Here is a 15,466-nt window from a genome sequence, read left to right on the forward strand (position 1 = left end):
CTTACTGTGAGGCGACAACGCTACCGCAGCACCACCACCGCAGTTAGGAGAATGGTACATAGTAATGATGGTAATGCAATGTCTGGCCAAACAGAGTAGGAGAATTTTGTGTAGAATACGCAAAGACAAGACATATGTTCTTAAATTAAAATACTATAACAAATATTGTACAAAGAGGGAAGAGTTTAGCCCCACTTCCAAAAATATTCATTAGCAGCATGACTATATTACTCTGTGGTGGTGAAGAACCAAGTAAAGGATTTTGTTTGCTGCTCAGGTCTGCATGCTGTGCAATATATCAGCAGGGAATCTTCTGAATGTACATGACTGGAGCCCTGCAGTTCATTTCATTGTGTTCAGGTCATACGCACATGGCACTGTTTTTGACAATCGTGATTAACTGGATTTTGTTTTACATGTGCATTCAATACATGGGGTACTATGTTTTATCCAATTGTGTGCCTTTGTCTACAGATCACTTAAGGTTTTGGTACAGTGTATCACCCTTTCTCCATGGTGCACAATATTTATAGAAGTGACTTTAAATAAGATCTCACTCAGCATGTTAGAATGGGTCAAAGCTAGTGCAGACCCCTACAGCAGACAGTACAATACAAGATACAAAAGTGCTCAGCTTATGCTGTGCCTACAGATGAAAGGGGGTTAAACTACAATCAACACTAAGAATGGTGCACAGGCCTTAACAGCGCCACCCCTTCCTTTGTTCCTTCCTCCTCATGGGTGGAAATGGTAGTAGTTTGCTACAGAAAGCAAAAACAGAGAAAAAGATGAAGTGGTTCAGTTTATATGAAAAATGTAAACTGCCCCTAGATTTACCCAACAGTCCAACATGTTAATGCTTGATGGTAAAATGTAGAAAAGATGAAGAGAATGTGGATGTGTCAGCCCAGATCAGATCTAGGTGTATAACAGATATGATCTTACAATAATAGTTGATCTGTGAGAAGACCTCCTTGACTGGTCCTATGGATGGGTCTTCCTGTCTACCAATCATAATATGACATTTTCTCAGGAAATCCTAAGCTTTGGGTGCATGTGCTCTCTGCTGGCACATGTTGTAACATCACACATCAACTACTAAAATACCCCTAGCCTTGAGCCTGCCACTTCACCTTCAACCACTACAGAGCATACTTCCAGCAAGCAAGATATTATAAGACTTACAGAATGGGCGAACTGTAGTTCACACCCTGGTGGGAGTAGATTGAAATCAGAAGTGTTAGAAGGCAGGATTCTTAGTAAAATAAGTTACAGGATTAAGGGCCGAACAGAGTGATACTATAACTTCCTTACACCTAAACACCATACCCATACCTATACATTGAGCAACTCAGAATGATTTTGTTACTCTCTTAGCTACATGTTAGTCAAAGGCCAGATTGTGGCCTACATATGTTCCCAGACTGCTTACTACTAGGTCAACTCTTAGGGGTGTTTTATCAATGGAGTAATTAACTTGCCTCTTCAACATGACCCAGGCAACAGGTTTGCAAAACTATAGGCGGTCTTGAAAAACAAATGCTGTCAACTCTGAATGTTATGTTAGGAAAACAGTATCCTTCTTTTCATTCTGATTAAGGAAACATGATTTCGAGCTGGTGTGCATACTATGCGTCCATCCTCTAATAAGTAATTCCTAAAATATGTTTACTGAAACGGGCTGTCTTGATTGTCCACCTCCAGTATATAATTCCTGAAATATAGATGCAGAAAGGGGATTATTATCAAAGAAGGAGAACCTGTGATGTCAACTTTAAGATGACGTGAAGGGAATCCCAGTGCTGTAGGCATAGTGTATAACAGTATGGAAATCTGAATAACCTGATAGAGATTGGGAGAATGATCCTCTAAACTATGCCTCATAGATGGCAGGACACCCGCATTCCAGGAAGACCAGTCAACTTCATTTTCAGTTTTCCTCTTCCTCACCTCCACTACCAAAAAGCATTTAAACTTTGACTAGTATGCTAAATATTTACAAAAAGCAAAAAAAAACATTCATGGTACTATAGATTTACCATGATACTCAACATCTAAATGAGGCAACAGCAGACAGAGTTAAAATGCCCATCTAAACAAACACACAGCAACATAAAATGTCATTCTTCACAAACACACACTGTAACAGAAAATGTCAGCCTACACAAATACACCAACAGAAAATGTCAGTCTACAGGAACACACTGTAACATAAAATGTCAGTCTACACAAACAGTCTACATAAACATACAGCAACAGAAAATGTCAGTCTACGCAAACACACTGCCACATAAAATGTCAGTCCACACAACCACACTGCAACACAAAATGTTAGTCTACACAAACACACTGCAACACAAAATGTCAGTCTACGCAAACACACTGCAACATAAAATGTCAGTCTACACAAATACACTGCAACATAAAATATCAGGCTATGCAAAAACACTGCAACATAAAATGTCAGTCTGTGCAAACACATTGCAACATAAAATGTCAAATCTACACAAACACACTGCAACAGAAAGCCAGCAATGGCCAAACCATTGAAAAGCCCATCACGGCACTGTATGAGGTCTGTAATGTAAGCTTTTGATGAGGTAGAAGTCAACACTACACTCCTGAAGAAGATAAAACATGCTTGCAGTTGTAAAACTACAAATGACAAACATAGCTGTGACAAAGGAATCAATCTGCCAAATGCTAACATGTGAGACAAATGGTAAAGCACTCAGTAGAGTATAAAAAATAGAAAAAGGCAAGTTTCTTTCTACTGCCAATCATCCAATGGTGGGTCAATCAAATTTAAGGAAATATAAAACAAACTCAGACTGATTCAAACATCCAAACAAGCAAAAGAGAGGGATGAAACTATAGACATGTATACTCTGAGTATTCACTAGTAATCAGAATCTTTATTTTTTAGAAAAAGGATCTGGGAAAGACAGATAGGGCAGATACTCAGTACACATTTGTGTATATACATGAGACATTCTGATCAGAATTGTTTTGTGCATTTGCATTGTTTTTTTTTTTTTGTTTTTGCAGTTGATTGAAAATTAGAGGCTTGTTTTTAGTGCTGTAAAGAATATTCTACTGTCAAACAAAAACCTTTCCAAAACCTTTCCTTGCCTCCTAATACTTCTATCATCAATGTTTATAATCACACGACTTAGACTGACAAAAAAATGTGCTTGTGAGCGCACACATAAATATGAATACATCAAATGTTTTTTTACAAGCTACTAACTTATTTGTACTACAAGTCAACAGAGAAAGATCCTAAATATTTAGGCAATATAATGAACATCTCAAAAGTTACACTTTCAGTAATAAATACTGCAAGCTAAAATAAATGAAACCACAGTAAAGCAGAGTGATGAATGCAGTAAGCAGAATACCTTTCAAGGTCCAAGCATTAAAATTCATAAATAATCATAGCACAAGTTCAGAAAAAAGTGAACTTTCTTATTTTTCACAATATAAGGTCTTTATATACTAAACCCTATATAGCTACTAGCAGTGAATCTCTGTATAGTCTTAGTTTATGTATTTAATAAATTATGGGCTTAGTTTATGTAATAAATAAATTATAAGCCTATAAACAGGTCTGATTTTATGACAGATATGATAAATCTAGGAGGAGCAAGGCAAAATCTGATGACCAAAATCATTGTGTTATGCATAAAGAATAACAGTTGAAAGGTATTATATGCATGCCAACATGAAAACTGAACTGAGAAATTCCCAACACTGAATATCACAGAATGACAATGCAGAATAGCCTTAGCCTAAGAACTAAGGTAGCCATATTTAATTATGTGCCTATGAAAGTTAATGTAGTTTCATATACATAACTATATTTTAATCACAAGTAAAATCTATCAAAAGATGCAACAGGTGATTAAGGACACATACCGGCAGAGTCAGTAATTGTGATGCAGCGTTGTCCTGTGGCATCCAGAACCATTGGGCGTGTACAGAAACAGTTGTAGGATCCATCTGTGTTAACACATTGACCATCAATGCAAACTGTTTGATCCTGGCACTCATCAATGTCTAAATAAAAATAAGAACAATACAGATCAGCATCTTAGCATATATTTGAGTAATATCATTCATTGCCAGTAACTGAAACCATGAAAGATCCAGATAAAAAAAACTGTGTCAGAAGAAAAAAAACTACTACAAAGCAAGGAATGGGGTTGGCATAAAGTTTAAGGTCGTCAACACACAGACCCAAGGTAGAAGGATTGATTCTGACCACTGGTTGCTGTGTGGTTACTGGCTAGCTAATAGTAGTTTACAGACTGATTGCATAATATTTACCTATGAAAACATGTGAACCATTAAAACTTAACTGCAGTGATAATTGAAGTCACTTCTTGTATGACATTCACAAGGACAATTATGCTGTTCACAAAAATGTATTTATTCAAAGTTATCAAAAGCAGTATATTAGAATGTGCTTACTACCTAGTGGGTTTGTGAAGCCCTGGAGGTTGTTATACAAGGCAATGTGTCATTTTGGTGAAATTCCAAATCCCTAATGGCAAGTTATCAAAACTAAACCATATCAAATTAATATGTAACACAACAGGGAAATGTAAATTAGCAGCAAAACTCCCTGTATCCTCATTTGGGAGGAATGCACACCTGTACCCTGCTAATTGAGTAAAAAAAAATATGTGGTCACAAAACCATGTAGAGAATGACTATTTGGTTTTCATTTTCCTTAAAGACGTGTGATATTTATTTAAGTGGTATTGTGTGGGAGAAGATATCCCCTACGTAGTTTACAGGAGGTAGCCCATGTAACAGCTACAGTATTATCCTTCATTAGATTTTTATTTTTATGGTATACTTTGTGGGTTCTATCATAAGGCACACCTATGTAAATTTCAGTGAATTTGTCTCATTTCACTGTGGGGTATTTCAGACAGGTTTGAACATTTTGGTTAATTGCCCCAGAGCTGGAATCTGAGACAAGCAACAATGGAAACATGGCAAGACATAATCCCTATTTAAGCTCTGAAGAACTTGGTGGGTGCAAACCCTCCCACTGTGATGGAGAATTTGTCATTAGAAATATTACGGTTTGGGGAATAAATTTTGGTCATGTGCTCTGGCCAGTATCTATACCCATCAACCTTTAGACATTGAAAATCTGGACAATGCCTCTTGAGAAGTAGGTATATTCAGCCTAAAATCTGGACACATAATTAGCAAAAAAATTGCATACCTAGTAGTAAAACTCTTTCCACTTACAGTAGGATTGTGGGATACCACTACTCAGAAACAGAAGTAAAAAATTGTGAGTCACAAAATTTTGGGGTATATCAAAGTTCTGCTGTCCAGGTTCTTCAGTTAATTGATGCATCCTTGGAACAAGTGTCTGACTCAGTGATGTGGTGTGAAACTATGGACCTTCAACAGAAGGCATGGGGCAACTAGAAGGGCTTGGTCAACCAAAGTTCTGAGAAGTAACACATGCATATCAAGTGTTCCCCAGTGAGCACAATAAATACAAAAATAATTTCCTTCTGCTGTCAAGTTATGTTTTGAAACATTATGTTGTATGTTATGCCTAGTAATGCTACAGCACATCTACCATCTTGTGCTTCATTGACAGTTTTTTTAATGCCTTGCTTTACCTACAGCTCAGTCAATCAAAAAAGTTAAAAATAATCACAGATAATGCAGTGTACAACTTGCTCCAGCAGTTGTATGGTCAGGTAAAGTGCCAGTTGTATAATTACTAATGAAAACTGAGTTATACAAGGGAACTATTTTGAATGTAATGTATCTGAATCACTACACAAAGCTGGACAAGGGAGATTCTACAGAGGTTTATTTTTTTTTTAATTTCTCACCATTGCTGTACTTATTCTAAAAGCACTAGCTGCATCACTAGCTATAGTGATAAACTGTTGAAGCTCTACCCTGGAAGTCATCACAGCCACCACAAAATGCAGCAGCTTCAGGCCACAGAGCTAATCCTGGTTGTGTTTTTCCACTTGTGCTAACATGAGACGTTAGCCAAATCCTGCCTCCTCACTAAGTCTAATGCCAAAGAGTTACAGCTTACTGTACTTAATAATTACTGATATTAAGACACATTTAGAAGGTTGTTTAAACATCCATAGCACCAAAATGTCAAGTCATTATATTGGACAGAGCATCTAAGGCTTATTTTATTTTACTTTTACTTTATACATTTGTTAATAAGTAATACCATTGGACACTAGTGTCCTTTCTAAAGGTGACCTGGGAGCACTGATTGGTTAAGTGACTTGCTCAGAGTCACACAGCAGGCAAATGAAGCTGGAAGGAATCAAACCCTGTACCTTTTCTTAGAGGAGGCAGCTCATTAACAGTTTGAAGCCTTAATCCTCTGTACCAACTTCCAGAACATTATGCAAAGCTCCTCCTTAAAGGGGAGAACCTTATCCATTCAATCCTGACTATGCCTGTGAGCAAGCTTGACTACTTCTTCCTTAATATCTGACTAATGAAGGGTTGAAAGACTTTCTAACTGCTGATCCACAAGGAAGGACTTCAGCCTAGACAGGGCATACAAATACTTTAGGGGTCTTAGCAGCAACTTGGTAGAAGAAGATTGTTTTATCCACTCAGTCTGTTTCCAGCTACTTCTTAGATAGTAAGCCAGTGATATGCTCAGTTTCTGAGTCTTGTGCTGGACCAAATATATTGCAAAATCACATCTAGGATGACTGCTCAAGGTCTCACTCCAGTTGGCCAGAGACTTATACAGAGGGTTCGACTTTTGAGTAGAGCAGGAGAAGAACAGAGATAGTAGGATTATAGGAAACACTAGGCAATTAAGTGTAGAGACCATTTACAGCTCACCAGTGCCCACCCACATGACGTACCTCTTGCTTCTAGAAAAGCATAAAAGTTAGGGACAGGAATGAGTTTTCAGATGCTCATCCAATCATCAAGATTCTTGTTGAAAAATGCAAGGGTGTTAATCTATTTGACATGTAAATGCAAACTGTTCCATAGATCTGTCCCTCAAATGTTTTTATTTATAAATTGCTAGAGATTTAAATCCTTAGTTTGAGTGTCTGTAGAGGTACTAGAGTTAAAAAGTTGGGTTCTTAATGGCAAGGAATGTAAAACACTGATTTCTACAATGGAGTCTATAAGGAGCAGAGCACAAGGAAAGGATTTTAAGCCTGTGTTGGTAGCCAGGGAATTTTACACCAGTAATTACGGCCTTTGGGTCATTTCTAACTGTGATGTATCTAGACAGGTATATGATGAAGGGGGCACTGTACTCTACAATTAGTGTAACTGGTGCTGAGTACAGACAAATGCATTTCTATACCACTTGTACTAAACAGAATAATTTTCTGACTATGGATGCTATACAGTGGCCAAAGCAGATGGAGTTATTTACCAAGCTGCCAAGATCCCTGACTACCATGTCAGTCTGGAATTTAATATTGCTCATATTGTAAGCTGTAGATAAGATTTATTTAGCAAATGTGACAATGCTGTACTTTTTACATTTAAATGTATCCCCTTTTTCTGTATATCACTGGTTTATAAGGATTAGTTCTTGCCATAGTGATTCTGTGTCATAGACGACTGAATTAAAGCTTAAAGTTATCTGCAGATTTAGTTAGCCATAGACCTGAATGCTTGTAGGCTACACATATGGCATCCTTTATCAGTGGCTTAATAGTGGAAGATGCAAAACACATTCTCCTCCTTCCCCATTTACTAATTGTGACATTTATGTGTAAAAAAAATTGGGAAATGGGCTAATCTGTGGTGGACTTCAAGGGTCTCTCCAGAGAAGGAACTGCAGGGAGGGGAGGTGTCATTATTTTTAAATCAAGGACAATGCCTTCAAGGTCAGCTAACTCCCAGTAGAATTTACAGGGCAAAGGAGATCCCATACTCCCCAACACCTGACTGCATGTTAATAAAAGGAGTAAACGAATGTATATGGAGTAAAGTGAGTGAGAACATATGTTAGGCAAAATGGTGTCAGCACTCAGGTACATGGTTGGTAATGACAGCTCAACATCTTGGCAGGCCTACAAAGAATCTGTTTCTTGTGTTAAGCTATATTTCTTAAAGGGGTGCTCATGCACTGAGATGGAAATGTCCTGCCAGACTTGAAACAAATAATGTACTTCTAGAACCAGAACTGAGGACTCTAGAGAAAGAACCCTTGTGGATACTTATCCTTCTGAGCTACTAAGCCCAGCTGGGTCCATGGGAGGCCAGGGTATGGAGTTGTCATACTCAATTACTACCACTAAGATACAGCCTGCTGAAATGGGGGTCACTACCCTGGGGTCAGGTTTGTCACAGACATGGTCCGGGCCACTGACTTGAGTAATGAGCAATGAGTGTTTATACCCTGGGCCACACTTCCTTGGTGGTCATTTCTTGAGCCCTTCATTATCTGCTGAATGAGAGGATGGGATTGAATCTGACCACTTGCTAGTCAAGGATTTGGATGCAACATGCAGGGACTGTGAGGCCATATCAAGCATTGAGTTACCTCTTGCAACTTGCAAGTGTTTTCTGCTAGCCTCTTGAAGGTACTCTGGCAAAGCCCTGAGGCTGCACATGGGACTTACATATCTATCTTTTCACTTGGTACTTTGACTTTCACCAGTCCCTAAAACAGGAAAGAAGCTTCTTCCTGTTTCACCTGTGACTTGCTGAGCTGAATCACAGTTAATTGCAGCAGTGCTGTCTGACACACTTGTCTTCCGTGCAGTAAGGACAGTGTCAGTATGTCAGTACAGACCTTCTCAAATTATTTGGCAGCTACATGAATACGTAAAATGTTTTGTTGCTTCAGGCATTGAAAGCAAAAGTACTTTCAAAATAAATGTTGGCAGTGATATCAGAATTCTATGAGATTTCGGGTATCCCAAGGGCTGCATGCACCTTTGTTTTGTACCATGTGGCATTGTAATATATGTGAGAATCCAAGTGGCTCCAAGGAGGGGACACTCCATGAAAGATAAGCTGAAATGGAGCAAGTAAAGGGATGCGTTCAGTTATAAAAACCACAAAGGAAGGTCCCCAGTGTTACATGCAATGTTTTCCACAGTGTGGTTTAAAAAACGAACAGTTAGTCAGCTTGTCAGCATCACACAATAGAGTAATATATTAGAAAACAAAGCATATTCAAGAAATATTAGTGATGCAACTTGCAAATGAAGACAAAATGCATCAGGACAGGATCTGGTTCCCTACAACCCTTTACTGTATACAGCAGGTTTAAGAGAATAACAAATACATGAACAAATGAATGTTTACATTTAATCTGATATTATAAATCTGATGTGAAATCATGGGATTCCCGTTAGTACATCCAGTACAAAGATACACTGATCACTAACAGTGCAACATGAACAGCAAACACTGCAAAATATGTTCCTATAAAAAGTGCTTCTGCATAGGACCAACCACCCTGCACATCCCCTGACAACTGTAAATATACTTCATCTGATGTCACTAAACCTTGGAGGTAAGAGAATACCCCTTATTCCTAAGGCACAGTAACTTCAGAGTTAATACTCCTGCAATGTTTGGTGTTATTGAACTTGAGGTTTATGATATTCACACTTGCAAACAAGTGCTATTAAACTAATTACATGCCTTCAAAATCTTTTGTGACACCAGTGTTTGCTCTTTAAGGGGGGACCTTTCAAACTGCTGCTGACTTAATGTTATAGTTGTTTAGTCTCTGTGGTACAGCTACCTGACATCACTGCTGTGCATCTGACTATGACAACACAGCAGGTACCGTCTTGTGCTTTTCACCGATTGTCCTTATTCCTACCCAAAGAAAGATGTAAATGAAGAACAGCGCTCACCTACACACTGCAGTTTCAATGGGTCATAATACCAGCCTTGCTTGCAATAGCATTCAAAATTTGGCTCTGTGTTCAAGCAATATCCGCCCTTGCAAATTTCTTCTCCAAAGAGAGCACATTCATCTGCATCTGTAAAGAGACAATGCACAGTTAATGCACTGGGAAGAGCTGAGGGTGGATACAGTAAATGCAATATTGACTAGTTTTAGCTTTTTCTTTAAAGCAGTAGCATTGACAGCGGTATAGTATACATCGATGTATAAATTTCTGTGTCTGTAGCAAACACTTTGCTTTTGATAACAATAGGTGTTTTTAGATAATTGTAATGCATTAGTAAGCAGCTATTCAGTACAATGCCAGTAAAGAAGCATTTGCTGCTCACACCTCATACAACAGAGCTTTAAAACTTGTCTATCATTACAATTTGATAAGACACCACTTCTACTGGTATAAAGAATTCTGCATTACCTGATGAAATGTGTAAACCCAGGTCACTTTTGTTACTAAAGATCAACTTAGTTTTACTTCAGTGATAACTGTAACATACTTCTTATTGTTCAACAGTAGATCAAAAATACAAGGATTGCTTCAAGGTAGCATAGGACTTGCCCTTTAATTATAATAGTAGCTTTTCCCAGGGATAAATGTGTCCACATCACATTGGTATAGCCCAACAACCAATGCTCACAAGCTCTATAAAGACCACCTATTGAGCACTCACAGCTCCTTCATTGTTTGCTGATCAAATGGTCGCTCTGTCAGAGGCTTGGGTCATTCATTTCGTACAAAGGGCATAGTGAAATGCCAAACTTTGTACACTTTTTCTTTTAATTTTCTTCCATCTCCAGATTTTGCTCATCACCCCTCAACACTGCATGGTTGATACATGTTACCAAAGCATAGCCCCCTACAAATATGCTTATATCCTCCAACTCCATGCACTTTATACAGACCAGAGGAAAAACAGGCAACTGCATTTTGTGTTAGGACATAACTCCCTTTCCTCCTAAAGCTAAGTCCAGTAATAAGATAACACAGTCCAAGCCCAGATTAAGTCTTATCAACTTTATGCTAATAGGTTCATAGGTTGGTACTGGGCTATCTGCCCGAAGGCATATATTAGCCCAGCCACATTGTGCGGTATTCACTGCCCCTTTAGTAGTTCCCTAGACCCTTGTACTAACAGCTAGTACCCTTGGCCCCTATCTAGTAGTGCTGTTGGTGTGATCCCCGGTGTGAACTTTCTGTTATCCATCCACTCATCAAGGTTCCTCTTGAAGAGTGATAGTGAGGGGCTCTGTCTTATGTAGATCGGAACCCTGTTCCATAGTAAGGGAAGTCTCTGTGAAGGGAATCTATCCCTCCAGCATGTTCTATTCATTGTTGTGTTGAGGTTTATATCCCTAGAGCATGTAGCTCGAGTAGATTTGGTTTTGCTAAGATGGAGCATGTTCAACAGTTCTGGGTTGGACATGGCTCTGTATGTTAGACAGAGATCGCCTCTAAGAAAGCGGTATGCAACAGAGAACAGTCTTAGCTTTTTCAATCGTGCTGCATAGGGCAACTGTTTGAGGCCAGTAATCCTCTTGGTTAGGTACCTTTGTGGTCTCTCCAGCTGCTGGAGATGTCTAGCCAGGTACATTTCAATTAGTGCATTGTACTCAATAATGGGTCTGATGAGGGAAGAGTAGAGGAGCACCATTACATCCTTAGATCTTGATGCAAACCCTTTCGTGATCAGATGGGTCACATAGAAGGATTTTCTAACCACTTTGGCAACATGTTGAAGCCTCCCTCCTCTTGAAGCAGGGTTGTGCTCTCTATCTCATAGGATAACATATTTCTCACAGAGAGGGAAGAGCTCTTTCATTGGTCTTTCTTCTTCCATTACTAGAACTCTCTTCTCTTCCCCAAGCGGGTCCTGATGATGGATACAAATGAAGCACTTGGTCCTGGCTGACCTGCAAGTCACATTTGCATCCCACAGAGGAAAAAACTATTTGGACCCACTGGAAAGAAAACCATCATAACACATAAAGCCACATCTCATTGTGCCTCACCTACCAAGCCCATAAGGCAAAACAATCCACAACCCAATATTCTTGTCATAGGAGACTCCGTTGTGAGACACACTGATGTCTCTCTTACCAGGCTGGATAAGGGGAAGATTATAGTTAGTTGCCTGTCAGGGGTAAGGATTCATTAGATCATGCAAGCACTCAGGTCACTTAACCCTAAGTACCAGTAAGATTCAATCATAGTCCTTGTGGGTATGAATGACCTGACACGTTACCTCCTTGGACTATATAAACAGAGACATGATTGAGCTCTCAGCTCTCAGAATGTATGTCACAGGCAGGTATGAGCCTAGCATTGAGCATCATTCTACTGTTTCCAAGGATGATGCCACAATACCAGCAAAAAATGATCACCTTTAGCAATCAGCTTAGCTACTGGTGTTATTCCATAGGGGTCCAATATTTGTCAGCCTGGGAGGACATGACTGACAGTCCATGCTGCTTTGCCAGGGATGGTCTTCACTAGTCACCTCTAGGCTTTCAGATACTGGCCAAAACATTACCCACCCCTATAGTGCCTTTCTTAGGCTTTGCCAAACAGACCAACATAAAGAATAGTTATGTAAAATCTTACCATAATGATAGTTGTCTTCTGTTCTCCATTGCAGTATTCTTTACATGAGGGAGTTCTCCACTGTAGGTGACTTGACGTTGGCCAGCATACAAAAGTCTTTCACTACTGTAGGGTGCATGGCATGTCACACATAGGCTGCTGTCATATGTCAGCCATAAAAGCAGCGTACGCATGCACTGACCTTAGAACCAAATGTTCCAGGAGGAATGCCAGCCTAAGGAAAGTAGGGTATGAACATCCAATATAAAGAACCAAACAACCAGGGGGAAGGAGGGAGGGACTGGAATACTGCAACAGTGAAGAGAAGGAGATCTGTCATTATGGTAAGATTTTATACAACTATTCTATGTCCTTTTATTCATCTGGTGTGGTATTCTTTACATGAGGGAGAGTACAAAAGCTCATGATGAGAGGGTGGAGGAAGAATCAGTTAAGTTCTCCAAAAAGCCATGGAGTATGGCCTTGGCAAAACCTGCTCTAGACTTATAAATGCCATCCAATATGTAATGTTTGATGAAGGTATGCACAGAAGTCCATGTAGCCACTTCAAGAGTAGAGCTAGTATCTAGTCCCTTAAAGCAAGCACCAGATGAAGCTACAGCCATTGTGGAATGTGCACGTACAGAAGAGGCAAGGGTCTTACCATGCTTTACATAACAAAATGAAATTGCTTTAGAAATTCAAGTAGAAATAATGTGGTTGGAAACAGGCAATCTCAGAGCCCTGTGATGACACGAAAAAAAAGCTGGTCTGATTTCCTGATAGATTTAGCCTTGTCTAAATAAAATCTAAGTTGTCTATGCACATCCAGGGTGTGCAGCACCGTCTCACTAGAATTCTGGGGAGAAGGAAAGAAGGTAGATAAATGAATGGGCTGGTTGAGTGACAACTCATTGACTACCTTGGTATGCAAGGATACCCTGTATTTATGAAAAAACAAAAATGGAGGGAGAGGCCATTAGGGCCTGGAGCTTAGACACATGTCCTGCTGAAGTTAAAGCAAGCAGACATACAGTTTCCAGCAGCAGTGTTGCAGGGAAGCTGATGAAGCTGGCTCAAAGGAATGGGGGGTCAGCTTTCTGAGTACAAAATTAAGATCCCAGGGAGGAGGGATAGGTTTCCTGAGAGGTCAAATGTGAAGGACACCTTTAAGAAATTGTTTAGCCTTAAATCTGCTAGCTGGGGGGGGGGGGGTAAAGACAGACAGGCAGAAATAGCTGACGTGGGCTTTCACTGAAGAGTAAGTCAGGTCAGCATTGAGCAATTCACAAAAATAATAAAGAACCAAGGGGACTTCCACTGACAGTGGATCCTGGTTTTGTAAGAGACACTAAATTGAAAATCTCTTCCACTTAGATAGGTAAGATTTTCTAGCATTAGGTTTCTTGGCCTCCTGCAGGACCCTTAGCATGTCCTCATAGAACAGGTGTGTGTCTAAAAGGAATTAAAATCCTATCACCCACAGAGTCAACTGAAGGGTAGACAAGTGGAAATTGATGAGAGTTCCTTTACCTTGTGTGAGAAGGTCCACCCTATGACGTAACTTGTGGTGATTGCCCTTGGCTAAATGTAGGAGAGGAGGGAACCAGTGCTTTCTTGGCCAAAAGGGAGTCACCAGCAAGATTTGTGGGGTGTCCTGCTGAACTTTGAACAGGACTTTCGGAATGAGCAGAAGGGAAGGGAAGGGAATGCATACAGAAACATCCCCTTCCAAAAGAATGAGAGGGCATCCACCTTCCAAACCAGAGGATGTGGAACTCTGGCACAAAACTGTGGAAGTTGTCTGTTCTTAGGGGAGGCAAAGAGATCTACTTGAGGTATACCCCACTGGTTTACAATGTAGTGAAACACATCACTTTGAAATATCTATTTGTGGGTTGTATTAGGTACCTGCTCAAGGTGTCTGGCATGCAATTTTGAATGGAATATACACTGCCTAAAGAGACACCAGACATTGGATTGCCAGCTCCAAAGCCTGGAGTAGCAGCCTGCATAGCAGGTAGGATTTGGTCCCATCTTGCTTGTTCACATACCAGAGGACTGTCATATTGTCTGTGAACAGCTTTAAGGGCCCTGGGAGGAAGACAAGATGAAAGGTCTGAATGGCTAGCAGCAGTACTCTCATCTCCCTTACATTAATGTGTTCCCTTTGTTGACAGGGGGACCAGACCCTGTGAGCTTTCAAGTTTCTGAAAGTTGCCCTCCAGCACATGTTCAAGACATCTGTGAAGAGCTCTTGAACTAGTGGTAGAGGATGCGAGGGAAGTCTTGGGTTGAGCGACACTTTTTGGATCCACCACTGGCGTTCCTTCTTCAGACAGGGGATGAGACCAATTGGAAAGTTCACAGGATGCAAATGCTGCATCCAAACTGACTTTAGGAATGACTGGAATTTTCTCATGGGAAGTTTGCCAATGTTAACATTGGGATGGTGGATGCCATGAAGCTCAAAACCCTGAGGAACTCTCTGGCTGAAATGTGCAGAGGCAGAAGGCTTTGGATGTGGGAGAAGAAGTCCTGCAGCCTTTGAGGAGGAAGAGAAACCCTCATGAGGTCTGTCTGTATCCTGCACCCCAGGAAGATGTGACCTGAGAAAGGATGAGAATGACTTTTTTGTGGTTTATGCCGAATCCCAGACTTTGTAGAAGGGAAATGGCAAAGTGGATGTTTTGCTCCAGGATATATGGGGAGGTTGCCATTAGACATCATCCAGATAAGGGAAAACATAGATGCCCTGAAGCCTGCAGTAGCCAATCACAGATGCTCGACATTTTGTAATTACCCTTGGTGCTGTGCAGAGTCCAAAGGGCAAGGCAGAGAACTGTTGATATAATGATGTTTAATTGATTGATTGATGTTTAATTAATTAATTAAAGCATATATAAAAAGGAGACTGAAAATGCAAATATATGTCCCATTGAAGGCGAAAAGCTGACCAGGAC

At 40.0% G+C, this 15,466-nt stretch overlaps 1 protein-coding gene across 5 annotated transcripts in view; it reads right to left on the reverse strand.

Annotated features, from left to right (window-relative positions):
* Window positions 1-15,466, reverse strand: part of LTBP1 (latent transforming growth factor beta binding protein 1) — a 2,555,437-nt gene that overhangs the window by 91,058 nt on the left and 2,448,913 nt on the right. For all 5 annotated transcript variants that reach the window (XM_044058988.1, XM_044058973.1, XM_044058980.1 and 2 more), the window contains 2 exons: window positions 9,873-10,001; window positions 3,919-4,059 (listed from right to left, as the gene is read on the reverse strand). In XM_044058988.1, coding sequence (XP_043914923.1) covers window positions 3,919-4,059; window positions 9,873-10,001 — 270 coding nt within the window. The remainder of the gene's footprint in view (window positions 1-3,918; window positions 4,060-9,872; window positions 10,002-15,466) is intronic.

This window comes from Protopterus annectens, chromosome 1.part2 (genome assembly GCF_019279795.1).
Source record: "Protopterus annectens isolate FY-2018-M chromosome 1.part2, PAN1.0, whole genome shotgun sequence".
Lineage (NCBI taxonomy): Eukaryota > Metazoa > Chordata > Ceratodontiformes > Protopteridae > Protopterus > Protopterus annectens.